The sequence below is a fragment of the Catharus ustulatus genome, chromosome 23, assembly GCF_009819885.2.
Source record: "Catharus ustulatus isolate bCatUst1 chromosome 23, bCatUst1.pri.v2, whole genome shotgun sequence".
NCBI classification, from domain to species: domain Eukaryota; kingdom Metazoa; phylum Chordata; class Aves; order Passeriformes; family Turdidae; genus Catharus; species Catharus ustulatus.
Genome location: NC_046243.1, coordinates 5,141,504 through 5,156,736, shown reverse-complemented (window position 1 = coordinate 5,156,736; position 15,233 = coordinate 5,141,504). Strand labels below are relative to the sequence as shown.

At 54.6% G+C, this 15,233-nt stretch overlaps 2 protein-coding genes across 12 annotated transcripts in view; one reads left to right on the top strand and one right to left on the bottom strand.

The window, feature by feature from the left end:
• TANC2 (tetratricopeptide repeat, ankyrin repeat and coiled-coil containing 2) overlaps positions 1–7,946 on the top strand; it is a 154,540-nt gene extending 146,594 nt beyond the window's left edge. For all 10 annotated transcript variants that reach the window (XM_033078947.1, XM_033078950.1, XM_033078951.1 and 7 more), the window contains one exon: positions 329–7,946. In XM_033078947.1, the coding sequence (XP_032934838.1) occupies positions 329–2,321 (1,993 nt within the window). In that variant the 3' untranslated portion in view covers positions 2,322–7,946. The remainder of the gene's footprint in view (positions 1–328) is intronic.
• A 426-nt stretch (positions 7,947–8,372) lies between these two features.
• Positions 8,373–12,644, bottom strand: LOC117006511 (transmembrane ascorbate-dependent reductase CYB561). 2 transcript variants are annotated; one of them, XM_033079030.2, is made up of 6 exons: positions 12,520–12,644; positions 10,469–10,676; positions 10,194–10,292; positions 9,955–10,058; positions 9,720–9,877; positions 8,373–9,160 (listed from the first exon to the last, which is right to left on the bottom strand). In XM_033079030.2, the coding sequence occupies exons 2-6, from the start codon at positions 10,668–10,670 to the stop codon at positions 8,962–8,964; spliced, it is 762 nt and encodes a 253-aa protein (XP_032934921.1). In that variant the 5' UTR covers positions 10,671–10,676; positions 12,520–12,644; the 3' UTR covers positions 8,373–8,961. The 2 variants fall into 2 exon arrangements, with proteins under 2 accessions (XP_032934921.1, XP_032934922.1); XM_033079031.2 differs by lacking the exon at positions 12,520–12,644 and adding an exon at positions 11,397–11,556.
• Positions 12,645–15,233: the final 2,589 nt, after the last annotated feature.

The window sequence follows — 15,233 nt, the reverse complement described above, 5'->3', positions numbered from 1 at the left end:
CTAAAACAGAGGTGACCCTCATGGTGATGCTAGGGGGAGTAATTAATTAGCTCCTAAAATAAGTTGCAGAGGCAGGCATGTTTGCTAGTCTGGGTTGTACCATACCCTGTGTTGCCTTCTTCTCCAGAATTTTCCCTCTGTTTGGATAACCTAAATCCAAGGGAGGCCCATAAGGCAGCATGTGAAAGGTGCAGCAAGCAGTAGCAATCACAGATCTCTCCTTCAGTAACATGCGCAAGCCACTTTATTCCCCTGGAATCTCTGAAAACAGCTCCATCCAAATCCCCAGAGTACTTTCAGTTCTCATTTCTGTTCCTTTGTCAAGCAGGCAGTTTTCAGCAGCTCTGGAGGACCTGAATGAGGCCATCAAGCTGTGTCCTAACAACCGTGAGATCCAGCGGCTGCTGATGCGGGTGGAGGAGGAGTGCAGGCAGGTGCAGCAGCAGCAGCAGCAGCAGCAGCAGCAACAGCAGCAGCAGCAGCAGCAGCAGCAGCAGCCACCACCACTGCCAGCAGAACCAGAGCCCGAAGCCCAGCATGAAGAGCTGTATTCTGTACAAGATATCTTTGAGGAAGAATACCTTGAGCAGGATGTAGAAAACGTTTCCATTGGCTTGCAGACAGAGTCCAGGCCAAACCAAGGGCTGCCTATCATCCAGAGCCCACCCCCATCTCCAGCTCACAGGGACTCAGCCTATATTTCTGGCTCACCTCTTGGCTCTCATCAGGTCTTTGATTTCAGGTCCAACAGCTCTGTGGGTTCACCAACCAGACAGGGGTACCAGTCCACATCTCCTGCTCTGTCTCCGACACACCAAAACTCACACTACAGACCCAGTCCTCCACACACATCCCCAGCTCACCAGGGCTCCACTTACCGCTTCAGCCCCCCTCCGGTGGGGAGCCAAGGGAAGGAGTATCAGAGCCCACCGCCGTCTCCCCTGCGCAGAGGCCCCCAGTACCGCGCCAGTCCCCCCGCAGACAGCATGAGCGTTTACAGGTCCCAGTCCGGCTCTCCGGTGCGTTATCAGCAGGAGCCCAGCGGGGTCACCCAGCTCCCTGGCAGACCCAAGTCTCCGCTGTCCAAGATGACGCAGAGATCCTTCCAGATGCCCCAGCTCCCCGTGGCCGTGCCGCAGCCAGGGCTGAGGCTGCAGCCGGCCAAGGCACAGATCGTGAGGAGCAATCAGCCCAGCTCTGCCGTCCATTCCAGCACTGTCATCCCAACTGGTGCGTACAGCCAGGTTGCCCACTCGATGGCCAGCAAGTACCAGTCATCATCAGGGGACATGGGGGTCAGCCAGAGCCGGCTGGTCTACCAGGGCTCCATCGGGGGCATCGTGGGTGACAGCAGGCCCGTGCAGCATGTGCAGGCGAGTCTCAGCGCCGGAGCCATTTGTCAGCACGGAGGGCTGGCCAAAGAAGACCTTCCACAGAGACCATCCTCAGCATACAGAGGGGGGATGAGATACAGCCAGACTCCTCAGATTGGGCGAAGCCAGTCCGCCTCCTACTACCCAGTGTGCCACTCGAAGCTTGACCTGGAGCGTTCTTCCCTCCCCGCCAACCAGCTAGGCTCTCCAGATGTGTCTCATCTCATAAGAAGACCCATCACAGTCAATCCCAGCGAAATTAAGCCTCACCCACCGACTCCAAGGCCTCTACTCCACTCTCAGAGCGTTGGCCTCCGCTTCTCCCCTTCCAGCAATAGCATCTCCTCCACCTCCAACCTGACTCCCAACTTCCGCCCCTCTGCTTCGATTCAGCAAATGGAGATTCCCCTCAAGCCAGCCTATGACCGATCGTGCGATGAGCTGTCTCCAGTCTCGCCCACACAGGGGGGCTACCCCAGTGAGCCAGCCCGCTCCCGGACCACGCCGTTCATGGGAATCATCGATAAAACTGCTCGGACTCAGCAGTACCCCCACCTCCATCAGCAGAACCGGACCTGGGCCGTGTCGTCAGTGGACACTGTCATTAGTCCTACGTCTCCTGGCAATCTGCCCCAGCCGGAATCCTTTAGCCCACCCTCTTCAATCAGCAACATTGCCTTTTATAACAAAACCAACAATGCACAGAATGGCCATTTGCTAGAGGAAGACTATTACAGCCCCCATGGGATGCTGGCCAATGGGTCCCGGGGAGACCTCCTGGAGAGAGTTACCCAAGCCTCCTCGTACCCCGACGTCAAGGTGGCAAGGACGCTGCCCGTGGCACAGGCCTACCAGGATAACCTGTACAGGCAGCTCTCCAGGGACTCCAGGCAAGGGCAGACGTCCCCAATCAAACCAAAGAGACCATTTGTGGAGTCTAATGTGTAAAAGACACTTGTTGGAGTGAGACCCTCATGTTTTCAGCACACACTTCCAAGCTTGATTTCCATGCATACTATTATTATTATTATTATTATTATTATTATTATTATTGCTATTATTATTTTTATTTCTCTTTGATAGCTACATGATCAAGTTTCCTCTGGTACTTTATGTGGTGGTCAGACAGCCGTGCACGTGCTCCAGCCCTTTTGTTGCCCAGCTGACTCTGAAGCCAACATCCTCCGAGCCAGTATCGTTTGCCCAATTCCAGCAAAGTTCCAACCAGGATATCTTAGTCCATGGTGTGGGGAGGTCCAGAGATATCCCTACACAGCAGGAGGTAACCAGCTCTTTTTCAAGAGACAATTGCCTTGGATTTAAATTGGTTTCTTTTGTCTCAATGATCTCTTACTCAACTCTGATGGGAATTCCTGCGGAATTCCACAAGAGCCTTTCCCAAGACTGCATCCACAGGTCCGTGTGCCAGCCAGGTTGTTTGGCTCTTTGCCCCAAAGAGCAGATTGCCCTTGGTGATGTGATCTAACACCAGTAGCTATGCACAGCACCCACAATACCCATCCTGATTCTGCTGGTTTACAGCACTTTCCTTCTTTATTTAACTTGTCATTGGCCAGAAGGGGTGGGGATCACACAGCACTTTGCTGCTTTCCACGTACCTACCAGCTGCCCTCACACTGATTTCTTTGCTCTGGGGCATTTTACAAGCATTGAGGGTTTAAGGTTGGCCCTTTGTTGTGTGTTTTAGTCAGCCAAGGGAATTGGCCAGGAACCTCTTGTGCATGAGCTGGATTGCACTAACTTCTTCACATTATTGGCAGACTGCACCTCACCCACAGCGTTTGCATGGGGCAAATTAGTGTTGGGGACCTCATCTGATTTATCACTTGCAAGGAAGAGCAAAAATCTGACTTACGGTATTCAAATGGCATTCAAAGTGGAAAACTGCAATTCTAAATTTTTTTTTTTTACAATTTTTTATGATGAGGATGTAGAGCATGGCATGATGGTTCCAAAAGATGAAGGGTCCTTCTGCAGTCCCAACCCTGCAGCATCCCTTCCCTCTGGCTCAGTTCTGCCAGGGAGCAGAGGCTGTAGCAAGGGCTACACTCCTCTGAGATCCCCTGTTGCCGAAATCCTGGGAAGGGACACCATGTTCCATATCTGTACATGGCAGAGACCATGTGTTGCTTTATGAGAAACTGTAGTTAAGAGAGACCTATTTATAATTTATTTATGTTATCTGTTTCAGGACATTTTCCAGTTCGGGTTGGGTTTTCTCTATTATTTTTGGTTTTGTAATCAAATGCAAGTGACGTCAAGACAACATGAAAAGCAAGGGCCAGTTCCAAAATCCTTTTTATAGGATTTTCAATAATTTTTCAATTATTTGCTAAAATTTCTTTTGAGGTGGGGAGAACATCCTTTATGGATTCCTTTATTCCTGGTGGGTTTGTAATCTGCCTTTTCTGTTCTGAGGGTGAAGGGTGGGATGACGGGAGGGAGAAAACGCTGTAGCTTGTTTTAAAGCAAACTAGTGCCTGTTGCCCAATGCCAAACCTCACTCATATCAGCTCTTGGGAGTGATTCAGTGCTGAGCAGGGGAGCGATACCTCCAAAGGGCTACTGCCAGTCGATTGCAAGACTTCTTGAATCATGGGCTTCAACCTCCGTGCTGTGAGTGAGCATATCCCAGTGCCACATCACTGCAGCTGCACCCATTTACACCAGCTCAGGACAGGGTCTGGAACTCCGTAAGCAAACCCTGGCTTCCATGGGGCTTTTTTTTTTTCTCCTTTAGTGTGGCTCAGCACATCTCATTGCTATTTCATTGCCTAATTTGCTCAGAGCAAGCTGGGACATGCACATCTTGGGCCAGGGGAGGCTTGTATCTCATAGACACTGGAGAGCATTTGGAAGCAGGGGGGTCCTCTATGAGTTGTGGCAATTTTGGGGCTCTCTTGGGCCATTTGGTCTTTGTCAAAGCCAGTATTTGGATTCAGGTCGGTATTTTCTTCCCTGAGGTGCAACCCAGTGCTGACTCTTTGCTTTATCCCAGGGCTCTGTAAAATTGGGGGCTGGCTGGGACCAGGGGCAGGTACCCCATGGGGACATCCAGCTCTGTGCTTGGTTTCTCTCCTTGCAAATGGGGTGTGATGGTTTTCTTTCTTCCTTCCTCTAATTTTTGAAATAACATGCTCTGTGTTGTAAGGAATAACTGATTTCTCCTCCACATCCCATATGCCCATAGCTGGGAGATACATCCTGGGTCTGGAGCAACATCAGCCACTTTGCTTAGTGCCTGCCATCCTCCAGCTTTCTGCCTGAGTGAGTGGCTTCCTACCTTTAGTTGCTTCTTTGAAGGATAAAGTAACCCTGTTTATTCCTGTCCCCGCTTCACCGGGGTGCTCCTCTGCACAGCCACGCTGACGGGGTGGTCCAGGAGCAATGACAGGAGAACTGCCCGTGCTTGGCTTTCGCTACCACTGCCTTGTGCTCCCAGTCCTGTCCTTCAGAACATCCCCCCACAGCACTCCTGTGTGTAACTTTTCAGTTTCTGAAGATGTTTAAGGGAAATAGAAAACAGCTCACGCTTTTAACACAACCACAAAGCTGAAGATGGCTTGAAACACTGTGGCATGCAGGTTTTTCCATGATTCCACGTTACATTTTCCACAGGATTCTTGCACTAATGGTTTTCCATCTGTTCTCTCTGTAAATGGGTGCACTTTACTGTTTGAATTTGTTACTATGATAAATACTGGATATTTAAGCGTGAGTAGTGTCTTCATTAGAAAAATAGCAGAGCAGCTCATGTCTCTTAGTGTATTTAAAAAAAAAAAAAAGAGAAAAAAAACAAAACGAAGCAATGAATCATAACATTTATAGCACAAGAACTGACTCCTGTATATAAGCATCAACAGATTGAGTAATTTTTGAATACAAAATTATTTGCAGTGGTTTTAAAGCACTTCCCCAGCAATTCTCTTAGGAATAGTCAAGGCAGGATGGCTGCTGTGGTCACTGGGTGGGTAAGAAGCACATTTCTTCCTGGAAAAGCTCATTCTTGCTCACTCCCCTATGTCTTCAAAGTCATGATTTGATCTTTGCATGAGGAGAAGCAGAGATCATTCTGTTTTGTGCTGGCATAGCCCCATTGTGCTTGGGGGAGCACAAGGTCAGATCTCACTCTGAGGGCCCTTCATCCTCTGCTCGTAGATCTAGATCTGACAAGCCCAGGCCACACTGTGGGATCACACTCAGTTTCAGACATTGAGCTGTCCTGTACATCTGTGCTATGTGTTTAATTACTTTTGAGTAATTAAGATGCAGGACAATGCTGCCAGCTGGTGTCTTCATGCCCTCTCAGCTGCAGTGGTACCACTGGCAAGCCCCATCTTCGAGCAAGTAGGATTTACTGAGTGAAGCAGTTTCTTGATGACATTGAAACTCCAGTTTTCATTCTTGGAGTGCGTGGGGAAGGGAATGCCAAAAGTGATGCTTAAGCTGACCCCTTTCTTTAGCCAACCTTCCCACCGGGTGTCTCTCATCTTTACCCGTGGCTGCTCTGAGACCCAGGTGTGCAGCTGCAGAGGCGGAATCTTCTCTCCCAGAATCAGGTGTGGGTGTCTGCCCCATCCCTCAGTGGGGGATCATTAGCTCTTCTCCCAGATCAGGAGAATGCTGTGGTCCCCGGGGAGGGAAGACCCACATGGTGGGGGGCTCTGCAGGGTCCCCACAGCCAGGCTGGGAGTTGCATCAGAGGGCTCTGGACAAAGTCTTGAGTAGCCATCAAAGGAAAAGGAGGTTTTTATGATGACAGATCCTTTGAGATCCATCTCCAAAGAAGGCACAGCCTGAGCCGCCTTCTCTGTGTCACTGTTTGGGAGGACTGTGATGGTTCCAACAATCTGAGACGTTGTCTGTCCATCTGTCTGTCTGCTGTGGCACCAGTGCCCAGCTGGGTCTGTTGGAGCACTGAACTTTTTGGTTATTTTTCTTCAACCTGGCTGTGAAGAAAATAGTGTGGCTGGTGTGAACATGTGAGCATGTGTATGCCAAACACCAGAGTCATGCTGGGATTAGCTCTGGAACCAAGGTGGGTAGGAAACTGGGAGCGATTCAGTCTCCTTTACAAAGGTGGCTGTATATTCACGGTTACCCAGGAGAAGTCTAGCTAAAACCGAAGTGCCAGCTCTGCCTTATGTAGAGAGCCAAGCAAGCCAGCGTGCCTGCTCGTCCTCTGCCTTCCTCGCCTGCGGGGGTCCAGAGTGAGCTGCCGTGAGCTCCTTGCTGGTTGTACTTTGCTGTGGTCTTGGCAATTCAAGGTAACTCTTGTACCGGCTTATCAATGGTTATGAAAGGGCTTAGGGAGAGAGCTGCTGTACCTGCTGGGACCTCTGCAAATCAATGCCTTCACCCCATGCTGGCTGCACTGTGCAGGTTGGTGGGGGGTGTGTTGGACACAAAGCACAATGGTTGAAAGTGAATCTGCATTTTTTTCAGCTTTGTGTGAATAATTGCTGGATTTTCATTCAATCAAACTCTTTTTTCTAATATAAACCACTAAGGGCTCAATTCTTTAGCAAGATGCGTTCGTGTCCAACTCTTGACTATACCGGTGGATCTCACCACAGCTGGTACAGAGCGACCCGAGAGGTCACAGCGAGCGCGGCCATCACGGGGAAAGCCACCAGACACCCAGCCCACCACGTGTCCTTCCTCCTGCTCGTTTTCTAGCTGTCACCATACTGGGGAGTCAGCAGCCAGGTCCCATCTGATGGAATCACATCCTGTGGTTGTGAAAACAGAGGGCTGCCTTGCCAGAAGACTTCGTCCCTTTGGGTGATGTTGTGCAGGGATGGTGGTGGGGAGGCAAGTCAGGGTAGGGATGGGTAGGTGGGAAGGTCTCGTGCCCATAGAGCTGGGTCCCCCACAGGTCTGCCTCGCTGTGCACTGCCTCTGCCAGCCTCTGAGAGCAGCCCTGTGTGCTACATAAAGTCCACTGTGTTGCTACACCGACAACCCAGAGACTCCTGTGGACTCTGCCAGGCTCATCCCTGTCCAGCCTTTTCTTTGCCATAGTGTTGCATTCAGCGTTCCATCTCCTTTCTGTCTTCACATTGAGAGGATCTGAGTTGGGTACAAACACGTCCACTACACCCGCCTTGTGCTTTGTACAACTCCCTGGTTGCCATCCTCTGAGACACTTGCTGGGAAGACCTTTAAGACACTTAAATTTTCCTTTAGCTTTTCTATAATTCTGATGTAAAGGACTTTCTCTCTGTACAGTATATTATCCAATGCATGTTCTGTTCTCTCTGATATATTGAACACCACACAATTGTGATATTGTGCAGTGGCAAGAGCAGCCCCTGCCAACAGCAGAGGCCTTCGCCTCTCATCTCTAAGGAAAGAAGAAAACACATTTTTTCCTTTGCTGTATTTGCTTGAGCAGAGTTTTCTTGTCTGTACATGTGAGCTGTGAGATAGATGTGAAAAGTTCAAAAGAATGCATTCCCCTCCCCAATGTATACAGATTGTAATCTGTACAATGAAAACTGTATGTATGAAAAAAAATGTACTTATTTATAAATGGTTAACACTTGGAAATGGTGTCTGGGCTGCTGTTTTTCCCACACTGGGGTCAGTGAAGGAGTGTTCTGAAGCTTCTCTGTGTGGAAATGATGGTGTGAGGGTTGGGTCTCACAGTCACTGCGTGGGGTGGGGACAGGAAGCTGGGAACCACCAAGAGCAGGAGGCAACAGGGGCAGTGCTACTGCTGCCACCAGCAAAAGGCATACATAATAATACAGCAGGTAATGATTATAACACCCAGTGCATGGACAGATGCTGGAAATGTCCCCATGGGGTCCCTCACTGAGGTTTGCAGTGCTGGACAGGACAATCCCACCCCTAACACCCACCCACCCTCCCCAGCCCCTCAGGCAGTTTCTCTCCCAGCTGCCCTCGGCATGTGGGAATTGGAGGGTACCCCAAAACTCTCACATGGGGAACAGAGTCAGGAGGAGGACAGGGTTAGCTGCAAACATTTATTAGTCTGGGAGCATCCACTGAGCAAACACATCATGCGTGGGAAGAAAACATTTCAGACACAAAGCTGCTGAACCTGCACAGGCATAGGGTCACTGAACCCCCAGGGCTCCCTTCAGGGAGTGTCCCCCACACATGGCCATGCTGGAGGGTGAGGGGCTGCCAGTGAGGGGGACATCCCAGTGCCAAACATCCCCTCTGCCCAGCAGCACTGGGAACAGCCTGTAGGCTTTGGGCACGCACACTGCAGAAATCTCTGCTCCCACTGTCCCCAGAGCAGGAGGAGCCCGGAGACTCCTTCATGTCCCTGCCAGCCCCTGCCCTGCCCACAGCACTGCCATTCCCACAGGGCTGGGACAGGCCTGGGGGTCACCAGGGGCTGGACAGGGCAGAGCTTTGGAGAATTAAGGCCAAGCGAGCGTGAGTCCAGCAGGCAGCATTGCACCAAGCGTGTTCTTCCCCAGCTGTCGTCGTCACCCTGGGCCGGGCAGAGGTGCAAACCACCAGGGACAAGTTGCACAGGAACATTTCAGAATCACAAGGAGCCCGTGCCGGAGATCAGGAGCTGTGGACGTCACTGGCTCCCACCATCAGGGCTCTCTCCCTCAGTCAAGGTCTTGAAGTCCATGGACAGGGCCAGCTCCTCTGCCAATGGTGGGCGCTTCCACTCCTCCCGTGTCAGCACATAGCCCACCACCAGCCCAAAGGCCACCAGCAGCACCCCCAAGGTGTTGGCCAGGATGCCCTCAGGCACAAAGTGGCTGTAGGAATCACTGCAGGGATGGAGAGGGATGCTTAAGGGATAGGTGGCCTGTCCCTATCCTGACTGGGACCCTCTCCTTATCCTCATCCTCATCCTTCAGGTACACACCATGAGAAAGGTCCCCTTCCCCAAATCAGAGCAACAGAGGAGTGTTGGTGTTTTGTTCACTTTAGGGAGAGACACTTGGTGACAGCAGATGAAAATGGTGGCACAGTCCCGTACTGGGGCTATAGGCAGCCCAGTACCCTCCCTGCTAGGGGGAAGTGGCTCCTGGAGTGCCCCATAGCCCTCTCACCACCCTCCAAGAGCAAAGGCCTCAGGGACATGAGTGTCCTGAGTGGTTCTGCAAACACCTGGATGCAGGGAAGTGGCACTGGGCATTTTAGCCACATCCCCAAAGAAAGCTGTTGCACGATCCTTTGTTAAACATCATCTGGTAAGTGACTCAGCAGCAGCAGAAATAAAGACCTCGAGGGGAGATTTAAGAGCCACAGAACAGGGCCTGAGCAGGGCCATCCCTTTGCTGGAGGTCTGGGGGGCCACCCCCTCATCCCAGCTTAGTCACCCACCTGATATTGAAGAGAAGCATCTCAGTAATGCCCAACAAGCAGGACGTGATGGAGAGGATGAAGAGGGTGATGCCAAAGAAGATGTGCTGGGGCTTGTACCAGCCTCTCAGCGAGAAGGAGGCACTGGGGAACAGAAAGAAACCACAGCCCAGGAACCACTGTGGGGACACGGGGGTGTCACAGGCACTGCAGAGTCCCTTCCCTCCTGGGAGGCCAGGGGCTTCCCATGCCTTACCTGCAGGAGGTAGAGCACAAAGGTGGCCATCCCACACCAGGAGTGCAGGCTGTACATGTCAGGGATGCCCTTAGTCCGGTGTGACTCGAAGACAGCGATGATGCCTGCAGAGAAGAGCCCTGCTACAGGCTACACCCTGCCCAGCCCATCCATCCCATCCCATCCCATCCCATCCCATCCCATCCCATCCCATCCCATCCCATCCCATCCCATCCCATCCCATCCCATCCATCACTCACCCACGAGGGCGATGACGAGTGCCAGCCCATGGAGCAGCGCATGCAGTGCCTTGGTGGAGCGCTTGGCTTCGTGCCTGAACACCCGGTACACCAGGAGAGCTGCACAAGAGAAGGTACCTGAGCATGCACAGGGATCACCCAGCATCGCCCGGGGATGCTGGTGCACCTTCCCCGTGTCTTTTGTCAGCTCTTTGTCCCCGTCATTCCCTGCCCGAGCACAGCAGCAGGCTGCGGAGGCTGTGGCTGGGACAGGGCTGTCTCACGGTCCTGCTCACCGTCGCCTTGGAGGAACACCATAGCCAGCACCATGCACAGGGGGTGCGCGTTGAACTGCAGGGGGCTGTGCCAGGCCACGCCGCCCCGGTAGCGGCCCAGCCAGGCTCCCGTGGTGGCCAGGAGCGTCAGTCCCAGCAGCTGCGACACGGCCACGTACGCCGAGAGCCCGGCGGGGCTGGGGGGCGGCGGGGCCCCGTCCATGGCAGCCTGCAGGGACACACAGGAGGGGGCAGCGAAGCCACAGTGGCCCCAGGCGACAGCAGGTCCCGGCTGGGCCGGTTCAGGTCCTGCTCCGAGCAGCGTCCGGCAGCTCTGCCCCACCCTCACCTGCCGCGGAGCCGGACGCTTCCTGCTCTCGTCAGCCGCACCTGCAGGTGGCTGCCGGCCGCCACGACACACCCAGCCCCGAGCTCCTGCAGCCCTGCCCAATCCTCCTGTCCCTGCCTGCCTGCTCCTGTCCTTCTTCCAGCCTTCCCGCCCCTGCCACCCTGCTCCTTTTGCCCAAGCCTCCTGTCCCTGCCTATGCCCTGCCTGCCCCATTCCTCCTGCCCCAGCCCTCCTGCGACAGCCGTCCCTCCATCCATACCCCTCCATCCTTGTCCTTCTGTGCCTGTCCCTGCCTCCATCCTTTTCATCCCCATCCCTCCAACGCTGTTCCCCTTCACCCCGTCCCTCCCACTCCATGCCCATCCCATGTCCCCCCTTCCCCCTCTCCCCAGGCCACCCACTCCCAGACCCCCACAACAACCCCAAACCCTGAGAAGAAGGCAGTGCAGGGGCAAGCAAGGGGGGGTCCCTCCATGATAAAAGCAATGGCCCTTGGGGATGTGGGGCTGAGTGAACATCTGTGCTGGTGGGGGGACAAACACATGGTGTCACCCAACCACAGCTACATCAGAGACCCTTCCCATGGCCCCCACAACTCACCTGCACTATGCTTGCTGCTGGGTTATCCCTCAATGGATCAGAGACACCTTCACCACTGTCAAAGCCACCTCTCCTCCTCCCTGTCACCCAGAGCCAGCAGGTGCTAGTCCCCAGATCCAGCGTCCTCCCTCTGCCCTGGCCCCTCTGTGCTGCCTCTGGGGAGGAGCCCCCTGCCTGCTGTGGCAGACGGACTCACGATGCTGCCAGGACTGGGGGAGCATGGAGAGGGGAATGCATTAAGACCACGCACACACTTTATTCCCAGCCACCTTTATTGGATCAGCCAGATAAATGGGTTAAGGGAATTGGTTTATCCCATTAAGTTGCACTGCAAAGGCCACCTGTGTCCAGCCTCACTGCCTGGGGCCATGGGGTGTTCTGTGGGACAGGCAGGGGGACCAGGCTGAGGGGGGAACAGTGAGAGCCACAAGCTCCCCCCATATCACAACAGCCTCCCTCGAACTCCCATCACGCCGAGGGGCTGCTGGCACATCTGGGGGTTGCAGATGGGGAACCGTGTAGCCCTGTCCTGCCCTCCCACCAGATACAAACATCTGGCCCTGCTGGCACTCACACAAGGGCAAACACAGCCCCCAACAGCACTGAGGAGGGAGGGACAGGGAGTGAACAGGGTCACAGGGCCTGGCAGCAGGACACGGGACATGCCTATCGGGAGTGAGATCTTCTGAGTTGCCCATCAGCCACCACTAAGGGCAGGGAAAACTGGAGGCAGCTGGAACCCTTCATCAAGACCTTCCTGTTCCGCTCCCAACCTCTGTTCCCCCTGCACCTCCAAGTACATCCCTGGTTGCCCCTTCCCAGGGGAAGTCCAGCTCCTTGCTTGTGGTGGGGTGTTTTCTGTGGTTAATCTGGCCCCTCCGCGTGCCCTAGGTGGGGGGATGCCCGATGCGCATTCCACAGCCCAGCCCCTCACCGTGGCCTCTGCCTGGGACTCTCCAAAATGCCAGGGGGGTCTCAGGGACTGTCTCTGCTCTCGAGGGGAGCTATAGGCTCATGCAGGGGAGGGGATTCTCTCCAGTTCACAGCTGAGGAGAGTCTGAGTGATGTACTGGGGGCGTTGGAGGCAGACACCCATGCAGCTCCCCCCTGTCCCCAGCCCTACCTGTGTGTGCCGGGCGGTGCTGCCGGTGCCAGGCCCAGCGGTGACAGTGTCTGAGCAGGGACAGGGCCACTGCGTTGGCACGGCAACGGAGCGATGGCAAAGCCGGGGGAGCTGCGCCCCCAGCTGCAGAGGGAGAGCCAGGAGCGGAGGCAGAAAGCGAGAGGGGTGGATCACGGCCAAGGGGGTCTGTGTGTTCTGGGGACAGTCCCCGAGGAGGTGGGGTGTGTGACACACCCACCCCCGACCTTGCCAGGCACCCACCTGAGCCCTGCACCCTGTGGCACCCCAGCCCCGAGCAGGCCAGGATGCACCAGGTCCTACAAGCTCAGCACAAGGACTGTCCCCTGCACAGGGCTTTGTCATCGTTTAATTTGTGTACCGGCCTTGCATGGGTCTGGCTCATCCCTGCGCCCCCCAGCAGCACTGGAGTGACATCCTGAGAGCCAGCAGCTTGGCTGGGCTGGTGGATCAGGGAGTGGCAGAGGGGTGACAATGACCCCCCGACCTCCAGCTGCCTCATCGCAAGCCCTTCCAGCACCGCCGGACACAGCCTGCACTCCCTACGGGAAATCCCTGGGGGAGGAAAAGCCTGGGGACGGGATGCGAGGGGAAGCAAGGCGAGCTGGGGACACAGGAGGGGTGTCCCCTGTCAGAGTCCCCCGGGTGCAGCGCTGGGCAGAGAGGCGAGCCGCACCCCCGGAACACCCGCACCCCCGCCGTGTCCGTGTCCGTGTGTCCGTGTCCCTGTGTCTGTCCCTGTGTGTGACACCACTAGATGTCACCAGGAGCCCGCGGCGCGGGAGGGACGGCCCGGAGGATCTGGAGCATCCTCTGCCCTGGATCACCCGCAGGGGACAGAGACCAGGAACGGGCCGGGTAGGAACGGCAGCAACATCAAGGCTGGACCCCCAGCGGGATCCGGGGCACTCCCGGAGCCAGAGCCCCCTTGGGAACCAACGCACCCTTCCCCATGGCCGGGTTTGCGGCACCCTCCGGTCCCTGCGCCACCCGCGGGAGCCTGGAGCGGCTGCTGGGGCTCCCGTGCTGCGGGTCCGGTGCCACAGCTCTGTCGGGGTGAAGGGATGCTGCTGGGGCTCCAGATCCGGTGTCACAGCTCTGTCGGGGTGAAGGGCAAAAACCCTGAGCAAAGGCACCTGAAGTCCCAGCTGAGACCCCCAGCAGCATCCCCATTCCCTTCTGCCCCCCAGCAGGGAGCTGTGCCGTGGGGCACAAACCCCACCACGGCACGGTTCAGCAGAACTGAAACCCCAGTGCAGCCCCAGAGCCTGACAGAGACCTGGCACAGCCAGCAGCAAAGTCCAGGCCCTGCTGCACCCGGGGCAATCCCAGAGCCACCACCCCGAGCAGAGGGAGGTGAGATATGGCAAGAGATAAGGGGCACGGCGCTGCCAGAGATTCACTGTCAGCACCCCGCTGTGCCGGGCCTTTATCACTGGGTGGAAAATGGTTTACCAGAGTCATCTGCTGAAGCCATAAAAACCACCATAAACTGAAAACCTTCAGCCATGGGGGCTGTGCCATGGCTGGGATGGGCTGGCTGGGATGGGCAGAGCAGGGGGAGGACTGTCCTCACTGCAGCCCAGCTGAGGCCCTTGGAAAATCCACAAAGGGGATGATGAGATTTGGGGATTCATCCTTTAGGATACTTGGCAAGACATAAAGCTTTGCCCTGATGAGAGCAGCACTGTGTAACCCAATACCAAACAGGTTTAGAAATGTTTATAAACATATGTCCAGCTGAACTATCTCAACTTCCAGCACACAAGGAAAGAGAACAGCCCTTAAGCCATCAGGATTAAACGAAGGTGGATCTTGTCTCATCCATACAGCGGGAGCAATGGCAGTGTTTGCTGGGGGCCGTGGTGGCAGCCAATCCAGGGACAAGCGAGCCACTTCACTGCCGAGTTCCTCTCACCAGGGAGCAGCAGCCATTTGGAACAAGCTCTTTAATTAAAGGCATTGCCAAGGGCATAATGGCTTTATTAAATCTTCCTGAGCTTTCCTCGAGCTGGAGGTAATGAAATCCTCCTGGCACTGCTGGCATGGGATGTGTCAGTCAGGGACCAGAACCTGGTGTCCTGGCATGGACCTGCGGGTTGAGGGGATGCTTGGGACTTGTTGGGCTGCTCAGGGCTGCCTGAGGCCTCTCAGGGATGCTCAAGGCTTCTCAGGGCTGCTGAGGAATGCTTGGGAATGTTCAAGGCTGCTCAGGGATGCCTAGAGATGATTCAGGATGCTCAGGTGTGCTTGGGACTGCCACAGCTTCCTTCAGATCACTGAGTTGAAGTGGTTCTGGAGATGCTCCAGCTCCCCAGCTATTGGCTGAGCCTGGAACCTATTCCAGGTTTGTCCTGGGCTGTCAAGAATCTAGCAATCAATAAGAGCATTATCAACTGATAATTAATGGAAAAAACAGCAGTTCTTGTCCTCGCCCAACTGCACCTCCCACCTTGGCATGGGCATCTTCCCTCTCTCTGCCACAGATTATTAAATTACCATTTTGCTGATCTAACTTCTTTTGGTTGGTTTCTTTCTTCTCCTTCCTAAACCATTTTTTTTATTGCTAAGAAATGCTAATTTGCAAGATGCCTCCCCGGAGGATTGTGATTCAAGAGCTCAGCTGCCTCGGAGGAGCTGAGGTGCTGCCTGAAACAACCTCAGCTGTTGCTGTTCCATGTGAAACCCCAAATCTG